Source organism: Pyrus communis, chromosome 17 (genome assembly GCF_041283825.1).
Source record: "Pyrus communis isolate YQ-2024b chromosome 17, ASM4128382v1, whole genome shotgun sequence".
In the NCBI taxonomy this organism is placed as follows: Eukaryota; Viridiplantae; Streptophyta; class Magnoliopsida; order Rosales; family Rosaceae; genus Pyrus; species Pyrus communis.
This window is the reverse complement of record NC_142581.1, coordinates 27,154,795-27,173,764: the sequence shown is the minus strand read 5'-3', so window position 1 is coordinate 27,173,764 and position 18,970 is coordinate 27,154,795. Positions and strand designations below refer to the sequence as shown.

At 35.8% G+C, this 18,970-nt stretch overlaps 1 protein-coding gene and 1 pseudogene across 3 annotated transcripts; one reads left to right on the top strand and one right to left on the bottom strand.

Annotated features, from left to right (window-relative positions):
* Positions 1-984: 984 nt before the first annotated feature.
* Positions 985-3,990, bottom strand: LOC137708163 (nuclear poly(A) polymerase 1 pseudogene; annotated as a pseudogene). Its single transcript, XR_015958530.1, has 2 exons — positions 3,683-3,990; positions 985-3,560 (listed from the first exon to the last, which is right to left on the bottom strand). The product of XR_015958530.1 is annotated as a nuclear poly(A) polymerase 1 pseudogene (transcript).
* A 5,108-nt stretch (positions 3,991-9,098) lies between these two features.
* On the top strand, positions 9,099-17,291 carry LOC137707547 (potassium channel SKOR). Of its 2 annotated transcripts, none has more exons than XM_068446438.2 (13): positions 9,099-9,800; positions 12,123-12,347; positions 12,533-12,596; positions 12,835-13,174; positions 13,250-13,545; positions 13,696-13,776; positions 14,236-14,334; positions 15,177-15,398; positions 15,509-15,691; positions 15,814-15,889; positions 15,980-16,274; positions 16,502-16,623; positions 16,940-17,291. In XM_068446438.2, exons 1-13 carry the CDS (start codon positions 9,535-9,537, stop codon positions 17,191-17,193), a joined length of 2,523 nt encoding a protein of 840 aa, XP_068302539.2. In that variant the 5' UTR covers positions 9,099-9,534; the 3' UTR covers positions 17,194-17,291. The 2 variants fall into 2 exon arrangements, with proteins under 2 accessions (XP_068302539.2, XP_068302538.2); XM_068446437.2 differs by lacking the exon at positions 9,099-9,800 and adding an exon at positions 11,810-11,955.
* The last annotated feature ends 1,679 nt before the right edge of the window (positions 17,292-18,970 follow it).

The window sequence follows — 18,970 nt, the reverse complement described above, 5'->3', positions numbered from 1 at the left end:
TGAATTTCGAGGTTTTGTTTTGAAGACTTTCATGACATAACCATGTTCGAAAAAGAGCTTAAACAGATATATTTAAAACTTGTATGTATCGGATCTTCGAGTTTGCGTTAAGCTCATATGTCGAGTCATCCAGCTCAATTCGAGATCCCAAAAGGAGGAAATCAAAACGTTCTCTTTACAGTGGTGGAGGCTACATGGGATCATTGGTTGTCCTTGACTCTGATAAATCCAAAAACCTCATTTATATTTGTTTATATATTGTATTTGACCCTCTATAAATAGCCAAGACAAACAAAATTGCAACATTTTCCTCCAACATCTTCCTCCTGCTTCTTCTATTTTCTTCTAACATACTTGTCTCCTTTTTCTCTCCTCTTGTATGAAATACTTTAGTTGAAAAGTTTTAACAGTCTTTAACATTACTCCACAGTATCTTGTATCCACCATCAACAAGCATCTACAAATAATAGTAGTCGTTGACATATGTTGGCATAAACTTTCGACATATGCTGACAGGAATTGGTAGTTGCCAATTAGGTGTTAGACGAAATGACCAAATAAATTTTTTTGATTGATATGATGACCCTATTATTTGAAAATCCTGACTAATGATGCGATATGCTCCTTGTATTGCTTGTATGAATCAATGGACGTAAACATGTTCGAGTGGTCTAAAATCCAATTTAAACGTATAGAAAAAACTCATCCCAAATGATATACAATCTCCAAAAGAAATTAGGAAAATTGTCAAAATTATAGAATCTTGCCTTTTGTTTTACTAGTGTACTAGCTAGATACGATTACTTTTAATTTATAAACAAACACACAAGGATAAATAAATCACCTTAAATGTGCAACTTAATCCAAACAATTCTTAAATAAATGGATATGATGATCTGTATTTTCTACCATAAGACAAGTGCATAAGTACTCTACTTGTTAATTGAAAAATAATAGAAATTTGTAATCAAATAACGCAAGAGATTTACGAGGAAAACTAACTTTATTGATAAAAAAAGGAAAGATTACAAGCGTAGGGCCTTGGCGCCTGACCCGTCGCAGACAGATAACATAAAACTAAAACTTCGTGACTGTTAACTTTTAAATTGTCAATACAACGAAGAAAGAAAAGGAGCATTGTCATTGTGCATGTGAGGTTTCAACATTGAACATCCTCATGCCTTTAGCCACTAGCTTTGACGAATGTAGAGAAACTGAACCTGATGATTGGCTTTCTTTGCGCCGCAGGTGGAAAAGAGGTTCCGTTTGAGGATGGCGCCACGAATTCATCCACGAGTTCCTCTACGCCCCCATTATATGAATCATTGGAAGGACCAGCAGCTCCATTGCTAGAGTTTATTGGCGTACCAACTGAAGCGCCCTCCTTTGTAGCCGTAATCTTCTTCTCCAATGCCAGCTTCTCTGCTTCTTTAGAATTTGATGTATTTGCAGCAGCAGGTAGACTATCGATTGGTGGATTGCACCTTGACGAAGATTCAGTCTGATCATTCTGATAAGGAATGTCTCTTGGGATTCCTGTCTTTCCGGAGTTATTGTTGTTTGCATCCATACTGTCACATTTTATGGAACATGAATTGACACTGCTGCTCATAGAAGGGCTACCCTCACGAAATTCTTCACCGCAGGGACGTAAAGACTTGGCATGCCTTGAGTCAATTTCTACATTACCATCCACTCGCTTTCTCTTCTGCCTGCCATCTGATCCATCTAAATCAGTTTTAGCTTCACAAAATTTATGTGGTTCAGATGCTCCAGAAACCGTTGGTTCTGAACCCCGCCTTCTCCCCCAAGTTACTTTAGACGTGCGCAGAAGTCGAACCCCACCAGGAAATACAAAATTTGGGATGCTCCTGCGGTTTACATGGGATACACGGATCTCCATTCCAGGTTTCCATAATGTGTAACGGTTAACATCAGCTTGCTTAAACTCCTCAATTGTTCCTCTTATGTCAAAGTATCGCTGGCCATCATTGGCACGAACTCCTTGACGTCGTTGTAGACCCATGAAGAAAGAGCTATGAAAACCTCTTGATTTGTCTGAAAAATCATCTGGTTGTGGGTGACACAGCAGCTTGGCGGATGTGTGCCTCTCAATCTTCAGCATTAGTTGACGGATACGGGACCCAACCCAGCCTTTCCATGCTGTAAAGTCATCATCATTTTCTGCAGTGATGTCTATCTGTAAATAATTCTTATACGCTTCAAAGAAAGCATAAGACTCAAAAAGGGTATCCCAATCAGCCTCGTTTGCTTCCATAGCCTTACAAATATCATTTCCCCTCTGAAACTCGTCTAACATGATACACTTAGTACTCGGAGACACGCTGTAGCTAGAGTTCATGCTGGGATATGCCGGAGTAATTATGGGCATCAAATGAAGCCTGTCCATTTTGTTTCTTATAGGATCCCAGACCTGCAGTCCAAGAGACCCAGCTTCAATAGCACAGAGCATGACAGGATTTGGCCAGTGCCACTGCGTATATATCTTAAAGAACCGAGACACTAGCATATTAGGCAGGGCATTCGGGTAAAGTTGGCATATGCGAGCAACAAGCAATGTCCAATTTATACCACCAAGAAATCCCGCAACGTTGGAATAAACACAACGACGCTTTGCCCATAACCTCATGCATCTCAAAGTCGTGCAGAAGTTCTGAATGCTTGGGATTAAACGAAGAATTCGGTCTGTAACTCTGAAACCATTAAGACTACGAACCGTCTGTTCATCCACACCCTGTAGTACTGAGTCTTGTAATATATCCAAGTCTTCTGGAATAACCAAGAGTGCTAGTTGCGCATAAAGAAGATCTATTGCCACCCCACTGAACTTGAATCTCATGACCGGGACGTGAGCATCGGGTACAGGGTTCAACTCTGTCACTTGAGGCATCTCAGACAACATCCTATGTAGCTCGCCGAAGAAATCTTCTTGACGAGTTGCATATTTAGGACCGACACAGAGTGTGTCTATATCTGCTCCTGGGCCATGAACCCCTAGCCGATACGATCCAAAGGTGACGATCAAAGCATTTGCTTCATCCACCAGTTGCTCATTGAATCCCTTGGCCTTGCTAACTGTCTTAACCCACACCTTGACAATCTGGCCGAGGCTGCCAAGAACCTCCTGCCTGCGCACAGCCTCTTCCTGACTCTCATACAATCCAGCATCTTGCAAGTAGTTTTCCAATTCACGAGTCTTGATCACATCAGACTCGGTGGGTCCGGCCAGCGAGATGGGCCCCGTAAGGCCAAACCTCTGCCCGTTATCTTGATTGCTTAATGCATCATGGTTCCCCATTTACAATATGCAAGAATTTTGAGTATATATAATTTTGCGAATATGGGAATTGGGGAAATTTTTTATCTTTTCTTCTTTTCCAAAATAATGAAATCGAACCCAATCAAATAAAAAAAGATATAATGAAATCGAAACAAGCAAATCAGAAAAGAAGAATAATAATAATAATAATAATAATCTCAATTCTCAAGCTATTTTTTTTTTTTTCAGTTGCAGATGCAGTATTGGGCAGATCGAAGCCCTACAAAATACAAATTAAGATAACGAAATTGAGACAAAGCGAAACCCTAACCCTAGATTTTCAATATCGTAATTAATATAAACTTAATTTCAAGCAATTTAAAATTTCCAACCCTAACTAACCGTAGAGGAGGAGGGAGAAGAAACAGAACCGATCGGAATGGACGCCGGAAAATTGAGTAAGTAAGCGCCAAAACGTCTGCGACTGCGGCTTTCAGAATCGTCGGTGAATATCCTCGGCCTTGGTCGTTTGAGCCTGAGAAATGCAGATACGACGACGACGAATTACTGCTCCAATCTCGCCGCCCCTGGAGATTATCAGGGAATTCTGATCGAGAGATTTTGGTCGATCGAGAGAGAGACGGTAGCTTTTAATTTTTTAGAGACGAGAAAGACAGTGACGGTTGGGTTTCCCTGCCCCGTTCAGATGGTATATATAGGCTTCCGCTTTATCAGGGATTCCTCAAAATTGTGGGACTCTCAATATGGATTCCTCGAATTAGCGGGAAACTGTCGGGCCCCACTACAACCTATTATATATCGACCGTTCGATCGTCTACTTTAAATAATACTTTTTTTCTTAAAGGCGGTGTATCAGCATATTAAATGAGGAAAAGAATTTTTTTTTTTTTTTTCAAGGGTGACTCTATTAACTTTTTGTAATTTCACATTTTAATGTCAATTTTTTAATCGATATTATTAAAAATTGTACAAAAAACATGAGACGATAGATAATTCATAAAAAATTTCACTTTTAGGAAAGTTTGCTTAGCATTTTTCTATGTAGGTCTACTATTATTAAGAGCGATCTTGTTCTCCTGGCCCATGGAGACCAAGAAAAATGATAGTCAACCAATCATAAACTCCACCTTTAGAAAAGTCTGCTTATCATTTTTCTATGTAGATCTACTATTATTAAGAACGATCTTGTTCTCCTGGCCCATGGAGACCAAGAAACATGATAGTCAACCAATCATAAATTCCATCTTTAGAAAAGTCTGCTTGGCATTTTTCTATGTAGGTCTACTATTATCAAGAGTGATCTTGTTCTCCTAACCCATAGAGACCAAGAAAAATGATAGTCAACCAATCATCGAATCTAATCCAAGGGTGGAGAAAAATTTAGTGGTCATTTAATATATATATATATATATATATATTTTTTTTTTAACATTTTGTTTCTTTCTATTTCTTACACATTTCCACAACCCTCTATCTTTCTTAACTTGACTAGAGAACAACGATCGACGGAGAATGACGACCGATGACCGACGAATAGTAACTAAACCAAGCACTAGGTCCGACAGTCTCTAGGTCCCTTTGTAGGCTTCCTTCCATGTTAATAAACGATGCGGGGCATAGAGTTAATGTTTGGATAGACCTGTCTGTTGGAGTTTCGTGCTGAAAAGTTGTCAGGTTCACCCATTGACTAAACAGGAGAAAAATTATTTCCAAGCATTCATTTCTTTTTGGTCGGTGATGAGGATTGGCTATTTATTGACTCGAGCAGTTAATGATGTAGCATTTTTACTCACCACCATAACTATGATATATGCTCATTATACACTTAGACATTTGTCATGTATCATTTCACCAAACTCTAGTTAACTTTCACATTAAATGTTACATTTTTGCTTTCATTTTAAACATATTAACTAAGGTTAAGTGAAAAAACATATAGTAAATAATTAGATGTAGAATGAGTATACACCATAATTTAAGATGGGGAGCAAAAGTGCTCCCTGTTTGATGATGTTCTTCGTCCATAGTGTACGGGCTATGGAAACTCTTGGACTGGTTCATGGGTCTAGTAACTTAAATCTTTTAGCACTTGTGGCCTTTTATGGGCTTCCTCTCAGGGCCTATTCCAGAGAAATACAAATATACATTATTTCAACGAGTTAATAGAAGATCATTCGCTAACCACTCTCTCGTCACCGTTAAAAGTAGTTATTATTTTTGTAGTGCTAATAGTAATTTCATTATTTGTAGCAGAAAAGTAAAGCATAAGTGTACGCAAATAGTTATGCGATGTGCTAGTGTAACCGTTAAGTTCAATTATCATTTATTACAACTAGAAAGTAAATAGACAGAAAGTAGATTCATCCTACTTCGTAGGAGGGATGTACTCCTGTCAAGTCCACTCGTCGTCACTAACTGCTGCTCTTTTCCCACTAGGTCTTAATGAGTGAAAAACAAAGTGCCAGTGAATCATAATCAATCATCAAGTAAAAATCCTTTCGAACATATTAACTCCTGTTTTAGAAAACTTATATAACACAAAATAATATATGCTAGTATCTACTACATATATAGTTTGCATAATACAAAATAATATATACTAGTGTCTACTCATATTTTTGACACAATTATCGTACCAACATATAAAACATTATGTCAATAACTTGAGATGATGGAGAGTCCATAAGGAGTTTCACTTTCAGAGAATCTCCTTAGCATTTCTATCAATCCAGAATCTAGATAGCTAAAGTCCCACATCTTAAATCGATTTGAAGTTTCATCGTTAAGCAAAGCTTGTCTAATTTGGATTTAATTAGATCGCTCAATCTTTCGTGAAACAAAAGGAATATATGTTGCAGGTATTAATTAGTCTTAAGATGCTTATGTTGGCCTAAGACATGGGATGCTTCAAATCCGAGGCAGATCGTATTACTAAACTTGTTAACTCCCACGTGGGGTAATGTATTTGTATACATTGTATCTGTGTGAAGCTGTCAGGGGCCCGCATGAGCATATATTGATTAATTTGTGTGTTCAACATCCACGTCCTGTAGCCACAATAGTTCAGTAGTCTGGGCGCGAACTGAAACTTTTCAATAAATAAATAAAATATGAGAAGTTTCAGGTTCGATGTTCGACTGGTAAGTTTGTTTAATTGTGCTCATGAGAAAAGTGAAATTTTTCATAGTTTCTGCGTGCTTGAAAGAGATGGATAACCAAAATTTGTCACCATTTATCTCCCTTTTAATAAAAAAAAATTAAAAGAAAAACATCTACGCCCTGCTAACCTAATCAAACCAATCTTAATCGAAAACCACAATCATATTTTAGCTGCTTAATTATACCAGCCGCCACCAACCATCTTGCTTTGCCCTTAATTTTTTATATTTACATTTTAATATAATAAAACAGATATCGTTCGCGTGAAAAAATATGTGACATGCACGCACATATTTATTCACTGATTATTTTGTGACTGATAATTGTTTGTTTCGTTAATATTTTGTTTTACACTCAATAAAACATAATTAAATCAGGTTTCATTAAACCCTAAACCCAAATTTTCCGATGATTTCTTAGTTTACCGCAATTCTTAGAAAATGCAAGGGAGGATTCAGGAAGATTTGATCTTGTTCGAAAAAAAAAGGAAAAAGTTTGGTCATAAATAATTTGTGATGAGGGAAAATAAAAAGGAGAAACACAAGGACGAAGGAGTTAAATATGAGAATAATGTTTGGTTATTCAAGGATGAGGAAGAATTTATACTCAAAACTCTTCATATTCGAATCACAGAATTTTGTGCTTATGATCAGAACCGTTTATGTTATGAATCACTCTGTAAAAATCATATATGCAAAAAAATGAATTAACACTAAGATCGTGCAGTCAATCTATTATAACAAATACATAGACGGTTCATAATACTTTTATGAATTTTGTTCATCTATTTTTATACAGTTTGATGACTAAAAGACTTTAGTATTAATTGATTTTTTTTGCAAAGGGGATCTTTATAGAGTAATTTATAATATGATCGGTTTTTATCATAAGTACGAAGTTCTATGAATCGGTAACAAACTATTTTGAGTAAGAATTTCTACACATGGTTTGAGTAGTTAAGTATTATTCTAAACATGATGTGAGAGAGAGAGATAAATGATAATAAACTGGTTAACATTAGTTAGGAATATAAAAAGAAAGCCAAATTCTATATTCTTGACATGTCACGTTTCAAGTCATCAGACTACTCGAATGACTCAAAATTTATAAAATACGGATTTACATTCCTTTGATTAAAAAGATAGCAAGGAAGAAAAAAGAATTAAGAAAAACATAGAGAAAAATGAAAAATTTAGGATTAAATACGTTTGTTGTCCCTGTATTTTGGTCAGATTTCATTTTCGGTACTTGGGTTTGCAGTATAGTATCTCTAAAATTTTAATAAATTACATTTATTTACAAAGATAAAATGACAATCATTGTGGTCATTTTTTTGGGACAAAAATGAAAAAAAACTGAGTTCATTTCATGCACGTTAACGTCAAGGTCATATAAATAAATAAATAAATAAGCGTATACTACTTTTAAATATTGTGAAATTTACTTTAATATCTAATTGTGTTTGTTTTGTCACATTTTTATACTTAAAGTTACATTTTTTTTTATCAAATTTATACTTCTGTTAAGTTTGTTATCAAAAACTCTGATAAAGCGTAAAGTAAATGGTGACTTGCAATAAAATGACATTGTGACCCCACGTAAACAATAATTGTGCAGAATTTTTTTTTTTTTTTTTTTAAGATCCTTAAAACGCACGGAAATCATGCAAAAGACCAAAGTTATTGAAGATCCTTAAAACACATGGAATGGTTCATGAAAAGACCAAAATATTTTTGAAGGAATCTTTTAATAAATGGATTCGTTGTCACTAATATTGTCTATTTCTTATGTTCTAAAACTTATATATACATACAAACATATATGTATGTATGTGTGTGTATATATATAAAAAATAGGCCACACAATTTCAACCACACAATTTCAATGAAATTGTGTGGTTGAGATTAAATCACAGACCACAGAATCTCAACCACATAATTTCATTAAAGCCAAATTTAATGGTCAAGAGGGTATCCCCAATTTTTTTTTTTTTTTTTTAAATGAGAATGCCTCTTGTTGAAGGGCATGCATATATATATATATATATATATATATATATATATATATATTGCTTCTAACACAATGTATTCATTTTCATCGTAAACATATAAGTTTAAGGTTATGAATAACGAGTTCAATATCAATTTTTCGCTAGTCATCATGTCGCTTATTCCAAACTCCTACACCTAATATCTTTGAAATAAAAAAAACAACGTATCTCTTGCCTACAGATGGAGTAAGCATTTCGTCGCTTACTACACGCTTCATCATCCATTGATGCCTACATAACCATCATATACCATTACTCGTTTGAACCTCGTCTTTGAATTTATATGTCAATAGAGTTTTTTTTTTTTTTTTGTTAACAGGTGATTAACTGGATATCAAGGGTAGCATTTTCAATAACTTTATATTTTAAGGGAAAAACCATGATAATGAGGAGAATTTTTTTAGTGCGACAGAAACGCAACCCAATTAATTACAATTAAATTTTTTTTTTTTTTTAACCAATTATATTGTTACATACCCTTCCGATAAAAATCACTAGACAATTGTCTATTGGGTACCGCGCCTTCAAGTGCGATCCACGTCCAGTCGCTACAGCAGATAAATAAAAAATAATATCAAAATAATATTTATATTAAAAAAAACGTAAGGTGTTGGAAGTTCGTCGTCAAGGAAAGAAGAGTTGCAAGCATAAATTGCAAAGGGCGCATAGTGATTTTCAAACTCTGATAAGTTGAAAACTAGTAGCACCAGAAAGTGCCGCAGTCTCTTGTGCGCTGCGTGCTTCCAATTAATTCCAAAAAAGAGAAAAGAAAGAAAACAAATAACAAACAAACAGAGTTTTGAAACGCTTTGAGCTCTGCAGCTTTCAGTTTCTCCAACAAGAGTATCACAAATCGCAAATTTTTCCGAGAAAAAAGATGCTTGGATTTTCTCCCTAACCAAACACATCATAAGCACCACGTCCTCGTGATTTATTTCTTCATTTATTTTCTTCGCTCGTGATTTCGAATCTGCGCGCGCTTTCCTTCTGTTCAGCGTTTCGAGTTTTGGTCGATTTGGGGAAAATGTCGAGGCGAGTGGTGGTGGAGGACCACCGTCACACGGAGGGTGAGTCGTCGAAGGACGACGGCGAAGAGGAGGATGAAGAGTATCAGGTGCAGGATCTGAGGGAGCGAATCAAATCGTCGCTCGGGAGCCAATTCAATCTGATTAAGAACGAATTAGGACTCGGAGACGGTTCTTCGACACTGCGGCGGCGGTTCAGTCGCCAGAGCCTGGTCGATGGCGTCAGGGGGCTCTCCAAAGGACTCGTCATTCATCCTGACAACTGGTACGATGCTTCCTCTTCAGTTTATCTTTCGTTTTTCAGTTTTATTTTTCCTTTAAATATTGTGTCTCCATAATAATCGGTTAACGAATTGCAATCGGTATTATCTGTCTGTCTAAACTTAATTACCAGTTTAAAATTTAGTTTTAGTTTCTCTTTATTACAATGATATAATCAGTGTTCACAATATCAGTATCGATAGAATTATTGATTTGCAAATTTGTACAAACATTGATAAATATATCGATTGCCTTCGATGAAAATTTGCTTAAAAAGTAAAAATTTAAAATGAAACTTTCAGCAGTATCATATGACAATTTATCAATATTTAAGCCGAAAATATTGATGAAATTTATCGATTTTAGTTGAAATTTAAGAGTTTCTCCATCATACTTCAAATGTAGAGTTTAGATAGATGACCACCGACCATGCATAAAAGTAGGAACATGTTATCCAAAAAGAAACCTAGCCGCGTGCCTTCTTCCTCTCTCCAAAAAAAAAATTTCCTAGATCTGAAAGCCTCTTAGCTTACCCTTCTCATCGCTTATTAGATCTTTGTGTGGCCTCCTTATTTGCGATGAATTTTTGTGAGGGTATCGGTGTTAGGTCTATCATGTCTATCGTAAATTTGGTGTAGGTTAGCAAAAACAAAAAATCAGTACATAACTAATAAATTATTGATTAATTTTTTGTTTTTCTTATATGGTTGACTACAGTTGGAGAAAAACATACATAACATATGTACATCATCTTCTAGAATTGAGTCTTAAGATTACAAAATCAAGTCGTAGCTATCGTATCTATCAAGAATTTGTCAGCTCAATTTTAAGTCAAATAAAGATGATTTATATCCAATTGGCCAAAAACAAAAGTTCTATTAGTCCCCAATTTGAGGTTTATAATTTAGTATTGTATTAATTATTAATTGTTTCTCATGCCCAAAATTAATCAGTGTCATCTTTCATAATTCACTTTCAATCCCGTAAAACGCATTCGTTGAAAACGCTTACGTGGCATAAGTTAGTTTATCAACTATAATCGCGCGTGAGTGTTGTCAACCGAAATTTTAACAAAATTGAACGGTGGAAATCATATTGATGTATGGATGGAAATGTGGAGGACAAAATTTATCAGAATGAAAATGAGAATTTAAAAAAACGCGTACTATTTGAAAAAATAAGAAAGAAAAGGAAACACAGTAGAAAAAAAGTACTCTCTCTACCAATCTTCATCCCTAAACCTTCACAAGCTAATCCCAATGCACACATATTCATATAACAATATTAACATTCCACCATAGATTTGTGAATATTGACAAATGAATGCTTAAACTGATGTTTTGAAGATCTTCCAATGACCAGTCATCAAATTTTTGTAAGGTTCTAAAAGACGCTAGGCGCTAGTCGGGCGGCAGGCTAGGGACTAGCACCTAGGCGGGATCTAGGCGGGCGCCTAGGTGGACTAGGCGGATTTAATTAAATCTACTATATTTCGTGTAAATATGTCTATTTATACTTAAAAATATATACAATTTCAACATAAACTACAAAATATAGTGACGTATATATTATGAGCTATTGGAATATAATGAAAACATGGGAAATAAGCATATAATGTGTGTTCATTTAAGTATGCATTAAGTCTCTTACAATTTATTGACAAAAAATAAAATGCAAAATGAATGTTATCTCTAAGTGAGTCGCAACCTAGGCGGGTGCTTAGGCGGTCTAGGCGGGTGCCTCAGTAGGTGTAGGCGCCCTTTCTTAATTTTCAAACACCTAAACATTAATTAGGGCGATGACCAGCCGCCTAGCGCCTAGGCGGGGATTTTTAGAACAGTGGATTTTTGTCGGCAAATGAATCAAAGAACTTCAAAATTCGTCAGCAAATAAGCATCGTCCACGTTGCATTATGTTCAGCACATCAGCATCAGTATCGAACACAGGGATAATTGCCACTTTACTAGTGGACCTTTAGTGTTCAGCCAATAAGTGCCCAACACGTTTGAAAAATTATCCCATATAATGCATCTGGGATTCTGGTGGCTATAAGCAAAACGCCCTCCTTCTTGGGTTGCTGAACATTCCTCCTATGTGTTCCGGCAGGCCTAAATGATGCCGGTGATCGAAAACGGCCCGATCCCAAGATTAGTTAACAAGTAAAACCTTAGCCATGCTAAAGAACTACTTTTACCTTATATACTGTCATGCATTGCACTCTTGTCCTGTATATATATATGTACACACACATATAGTTATATATGATTGTTATTTTGTGTTTTGTTGTTCTTCTCTCTGTGTGCTGAAATGCGAAGACTAAATGCAGGTGGTATCGGGCATGGATGAAATTCATACTTGTATGGGCAGTGTACTCGTCCTTCTTCACACCTTTCGAGTTCGGGTTTTTCAGGGGTTTGGAAAAGAAACTTTTTATACTGGATGTAGTAGGACAGATAGCATTTCTTGTAGACATTGTTTTGCAGTTCTTCCTTGCCTACCGGGACAGTCACACCTATCGAATGGTCTATAAGCGCAAACTGATTGCTCTGAGGTTAGTTTTCTTTTCCATCTACTGTTTATGGAAAAGAGGATTGTTGTGATGTTTATCACTACTTACTGGAATTTGTTGAATTTAGTTAAACCTTAAAAGCAAACAAATGTCCACGGTGATTTTACAAGCTATATGTTCCGGCATTGTAGTTTATTTTTGTTGCTGATTTAACTTTTCCTTTGCAGGTACTTGAAATCGAGTTTTATCATTGACTTGCTTGGTTGTATGCCTTGGGATCTCATCTACAAGGTACTGCCATTTCCAATTTACGTGACTTGCCCATTGACGCTTTCTCTCATAAAATGTTAATTTGTTTATGCACGTGTTTGCCGATTCATGAGATTGGCGGGCAGGTGTACAGAATGTATAAGATCAATAAAAAATTGCAGCATATATCTTGATTTGTTGAAGTAATTAAGTTAATCTACTACAATGCTTTCAATATGTTCTGCTTCCGTATTCACTTTGTGAAATCTGTTTGGAATAGGCTTGTGGGAGAAGAGAGGAAGTTAGGTATCTCCTATGGATAAGGCTATATCGGGTGTGCAAAGTCATCAAGTTCTTTCATGACCTAGAGAAGGATATTCGTATTAGTTATCAGTTTACCAGGATTATAAAGCTTATTGTTGTTGAACTCTACTGCACGCATACAGCAGCCTGCATCTTCTATTACTTGGCCACCACCCTGCCTGCTTCACAAGAGGGGTATACATGGATTGGAAGTTTGAAGTTAGGTGACTATAGTTATTCAAGCTTCAGGGACATCGACTTGTGGAAGCGCTACACAACTTCTTTGTATTTTGCCATTGTAACCATGGCCACTGTGGGTAAGTTACCTTCTAATTTGTAAGCGTACAGTTGGAATGTTTAGTAATGCCTGACCAGCACTCTTTCTTTTATAGGTTATGGAGATATTCATGCAGTCAACCTCAGGGAAATGATATTCATAATGGTTTATGTATCTTTTGACATGGTTCTTGGAGCGTATTTGATTGGTAACATGACAGCGTTAATTGTAAAAGGATCAAAGACAGAAAAGTTCAGGGACAAAATGACAGATATTATGAAATATATGAACAGAAATAGACTTAAGAGGGATATGCGTAATCAAATCAAAGGTCACTTGCGTTTACAGTATGAGAGTACCTACACGGAGGCTGCTGTTCTCCAGGAAATTCCTGCTTCAATTCGTGCTAAGGTAAGATACAAATAAGTTCTCTGTGAACTTTGTCTGTTGACGACATAGTTTCAATAAATTCGGTAAGAAGTATTTCATTTTAATTGTTACCTCATGTATTCCAATATATATGCGTTATTCCGACTGTTTCTGGTTGTTTCTTCATTGCAGATTTCACAAACTTTATATTTCCCATACATTGAAAGTGTTCCTCTCTTCAAGGGATGCTCGACAGAATTCATCAATCAGATCGTAAGTCATTAATTTTCCATTTACATAATATAAAGTACTTTCACTGGAAGTGGAAACACTGGTAGTTGGATCTTTCTGATCTGGTGTGCAATGCTGGTGTGTTCGTAGGTGTCATTGGTGCTAATGTTAACAAGCATTGTCATTGACAATAAAAATAATACAAATTTGGTGCTTCTTCCTCTGTTGCATGGGTATGATTTTGAGCTGGAACCTCATTTGGAAAACAATACATGTGATATAGGGTCTACCCCATCTTGTGAATGTTTGTGCGGGCATGCCAAATAGGCCACCGAAAACCAGTTTGGCATCACTTTTCTGTAGGTGGTATAATTATGGTTGCCGGAAGTTTCATATGCAGCACCACGCATAATGTCAAGTAGAATCTTCCATGGTTCATGGATATATCTTCTTGAATGTGAATTAGTGAAATGAGTTATTCTTTTTCTTTTCGTCTTGCAGGTTATTAAACTGCATGAAGAATTTTTCCTCCCTGGAGAAGTGATCATGGAACCAGGAAACGTCGTAGATCAACTTTATTTCGTCTGTCATGGTGTGCTGGTATGATTTCGTACTCTAGAGTCAGTGATGTGTCTTATTTAGTTGATAATGCCATGTTTCTCATTTCATTTCTTGTCATCTTAGGCAGGGCCATTTCTGAGATTTTGGAGGCCCTATATGAAATTTATGAAAGGGCCTCTCCTTAAGATAGTTTTAAAAAAGGTAGGATAATGTATTGATGCTAGAAAATAATCACTTAAATCAAAATAAAGTTTAGCACTCACTGATTGCAAGTTTAAAAATGTCATTAATAATAAGTAAAAAGAGCTGCAAATTAACGTTCACTAAATAATCAAAAGCAGTTCAATCTTAAACAACCAAACAAGGAAAAAAAAACTTAAAATTTCTAACTTTAAAGTTTCACTTTAATATATAACATTGTTATAAAATAAAATTGAAAAAAGAATACCATTTTTAAGGTGTTAGAAAGGAAAAAATACGTTTATAAGGAGTGCACAATGAAATTTTAAAGTGCTAACAAAAACAATTTTTAAATATAGAACGTTATTACATATAAATATTATATTAGATGACAAAAATTTTGGAGGCCCCTTCAAATTCGAGTCCTGTGCGACTGCACCTTTCGCTCCCCCCTCAGTGCCCCCTCTGATTTTAGGGTGTTCTATTGAAAATTTGGAAACTGGATCAACCAATTCACACAAAAATCAACATATATTCTGTAACTTGTTTGTTTAAACCTGTATGAAGTTTGTCTGAAAATAATTTGTCCTTGCTTTGAACTATATGCTATTTAGTTCACTATTATGTATTTCTGGTTTCATACAAAAATCGACATATATTCGGTTGCTTGTTTGTTTTTTTGTTCTACTACGTGAGTACAGGAGGAGATAGGCGTAAGGGAAGATGGAACAGAAGAAATTGTTGAGCGTTTGGAACCAAACAGCACATTTGGAGAAATCTCCATTCTTTGCAACATTCCTCAACTTTATACCGTTAGGGTGTGTGAATTATGTAGACTTCTGCGACTTGATAAGCAATCTTTGACAAGTATCCTTGACATATACTTCTATGACGGGCGGAAAATCTTGAACAACCTTTTAGAGGTAAGTTATCTGTGGTTATTTATGTTCCTTTTTCTATGTGCCTACAACTGTATGGAAAGATTTTGATTAGATTTACCTATGTGCCCATCGTATGGCTGAAAATGGTACAGGGTAAAGCGCCTCGCGTGAAACAACTAGAGTCAGACATTACATTTCATATCGGAAAGCAAGAAGCTGAACTTGCTTTGAAGGTCAATAGCGCGGCTTACCACGGAGATCTGTTTCAGCTAAAAGGTTTGATCCGAACTGGAGCTGATCCCAACAAGGCAGATTATGATGGAAGGTCACCCTTGGTATAAATGGCATGAATTTCTTAGATTAATCATTACGAATATATCTGTGACTTCTCATTGTGTGTGCGCGCATGTATGCGTGACATGATATATTGTCTGAAAGCATTCTTTCTTCTGTACAGCATCTCGCTGCATTAAAAGGACATGAAGATATTACACTTTTCCTTATTCAGGAAGGAGTAGACATCAACATCAAAGGTATGTTTACAATGTATACCAATCCTTATGTGGCTTTATCTGTTGCCCAATCATAGTACCACATTATAATAATTCGTTTAACTTTTCTAGACAATTTTGGGAATACACCCTTACTTGAAGCCATCAAGAACGGGAATGATCGAGTTTCTTCTTTACTTATTCAAGAAGGGGCCTCCTTGAACATAGAAAATGCTGGTAGTTTTATATGTACATCCATTGCAAGGGGGGACGCAGATCTCCTTAAAAGGTTATTAGCAAATGGCGTTGACCCGAATTCAAAAGATTATGATCACCGGACTCCACTTCATGTAGCTGCATCAGAAGGACTATATGTGATGGCAAAGTTGCTGTTAGAATCTGGTGCTAGCGTTTTCTCAAAGGACAGGTACAGTTGAAATATTCATTTTATTTGAGACAAACTCACCGGTACTCTTCCAAAATGTTACTTCTCTATGCTAGTTCCCTAGCATTGTTTGACATGAAGTTTAGAAACTTAACTTTATAGACCTATCCAACCTCTTTCACCTGTACTTCTCTCTTTCATGATGATTGTTGTAAGTAGTAATTTTTCTTCTTGCTTTAACAACCATATGATCGTTTTCCACCCTGCAGATGGGGAAATACCCCACTAGATGAAGGTCGGATGTGTGGGAACAAGAATTTAATTAAACTGCTGGAAGAAGCAAAGGCAGCTGAGTCGATAGAATTCCCTTACCGTGCTCAAGAAATCACAGGTATGACAAGAGTCTTACATTTTCTTTGTGACCTTTTAGTTTGTTTTTTCCCCCTGAAATTAGAGAGAAGAAGAGCTAGAAAGAAATTTAGAACGATCTGAATGTTTTACGCTTCAGTCAGATGTTAATACCGTTTAGTAAACAAACACCAAGGAGAGATGACTGTATAGGGTGATGAATGTTAAGATTTAACGAATTAGTTATGTCCGCATAGATACAGATCACGCTAAGGGCCTAGTGAATATTCCTGTAGATGACGGCTCGTACTTACAGTTATCATGGTAAGCTGATACGAAATTTCTGTTGCAACCTGCAGATAAAATGCACCCGAAGAAGTGCACAGTATACCCTTTCCACCCATGGGAAAGTAAAGATCAAAGAAGACCTGGAATCGTGTTATGGGTCCCGACTACCATTGGAGAACTCATCAGAACAGCAGGAGAGCAACTAGAGTTTTCATCGAGCGGTTCCTGCATGATATTAACAGAAGATGCAGGTAAAATTCTTGATGTGGACTTGATAAATGATAGTCAGAAGCTGTATTTGGTCAGTGAGACGCATTTTACATAAACATTTTGGCCATTCCATCATTGTAATTTGTGTAGTCCTTGTACCATTTTAGTAATATCGAATCGGAATGTATGAAATGATATATGCATTTTGTAAAACATCTGCATTAGGTGTAAGCGCAACGAAGAAAACACATCGTTTTGAGTAGGTTCCAACATTGATGACGAAAGAGTGAAGTACAAAGAACTAGGTGAATTCTGAATTAGAAGAATTTAATTGACTGTTGGATCAACAATCTGGTTGGTTTGGGACCAAAATGTAGAGGTATGGTTGGTTGTCCTCGTACAAACGAACCCAACACAACCACAGCAACTGAGAGATTCTCATGTGTCATCAGAAATATATCGATGAAATTTACGGCACTCGTCTATATGGTGTGACGTTATGAGTGTTATAGACTTGAAAAATATTATCCCACAAACTAAAGCATTATATCTCACTAAGGTGATGGATGCTCGAGATAGTTTTTGAGTTGATCACTAAAATCTAACATACAAGTGGTTTATAACTCGGTTAAAAAAATTCACTATCTTTCTATTATTTACCGGATAATATCACTGATTACAAGAAAGAATATCTCCTAAATATTTCTTGTATAAAGAGGTAATTAAAATCAACTTGTAGTTTCTCAAAAACAATCAACGACTCCCAAAAAAATGAAAATATAAAAAAAAAATTGGCCAAAACTGTCATTTTCCAAATTATGGCATCGTTGTCAATTGAAACTTCCTATTATTGCCTTACGACTTGAGTGTCACTAAGAAGACGACATACTCTATAATTGCACCCTTTTTATCTTTCTTTTTTTGGAAACTTACTGTCATTGCTTTACGACTTGAGTGTCACTACATACGCAATTATTGCACCCTTTTTATCTTTCTTTTTTTGGAAACTTACTGTTATTGCTTTACGACTTGAGTGTCACTAAGAAGACGACATACTCCATTATTGCAGCCTTTTCATCTTTCTTTTTTTGGAAAAATGTTTAAGGGGAGGGGAAGCTATCTCATTTTAGGATCAGGATGAGAGATTTTTTGTGATCGGCATACGAGATGGTATATTATGTGTTATTATACAAATAGTAGGATTTATTTGTTAAAAAGTTAATGACTTAAAAAATAAAATTTCCCGTTCTTACATAAAAACACGTGGAACCATCCGTGTTCCCGTCACAAAGAAAAATTTCTTCACTTTGAGGACTTACAGAGAGGGTTTGAACCTTTTTTTTGGTTTTTACATATCGCACACGAAGAAGGATTACCAATAGTAAAACTCGAACCTAAGCTTGATTTAGTAAAGAGAAATATACTTACCAACTCACTCTTTTTTATCTTTTTTTTTTTTTTTTTTTTCCTACTTTCTTTTGGGAAACTAAGGGTCAATTTTGAGTGGTTTGAAATTTCAAACTACATAGAATTTTCCTAACTCAGTCACCACGTTCGTTTAAATATTGACTTAAAACTAACACGTCTTCATTGCACTTACTGGCGGAGCCACGTTAAGGGCTGTCTGGGCTGTAGCCCAGGTAGTTTTTGATGAAAAATAAAATTTTACATGTAATTTTAATTGATTTTCGAATGTAGCCCACTAAATATTTAGTCACTAATCCGAATTCTCTAGATTTAACTATATAAAATTATATAATACAATTTACAAACCATCCTTTTTTCTTACATCATGTTAAGCTAGCTAACATTATGAAAAATACGGTATCAAGTTTCTTTATTTATAAAGATTTAAAATTTTAAATTAGCCCACTCGGTAAAAAATTTATAGC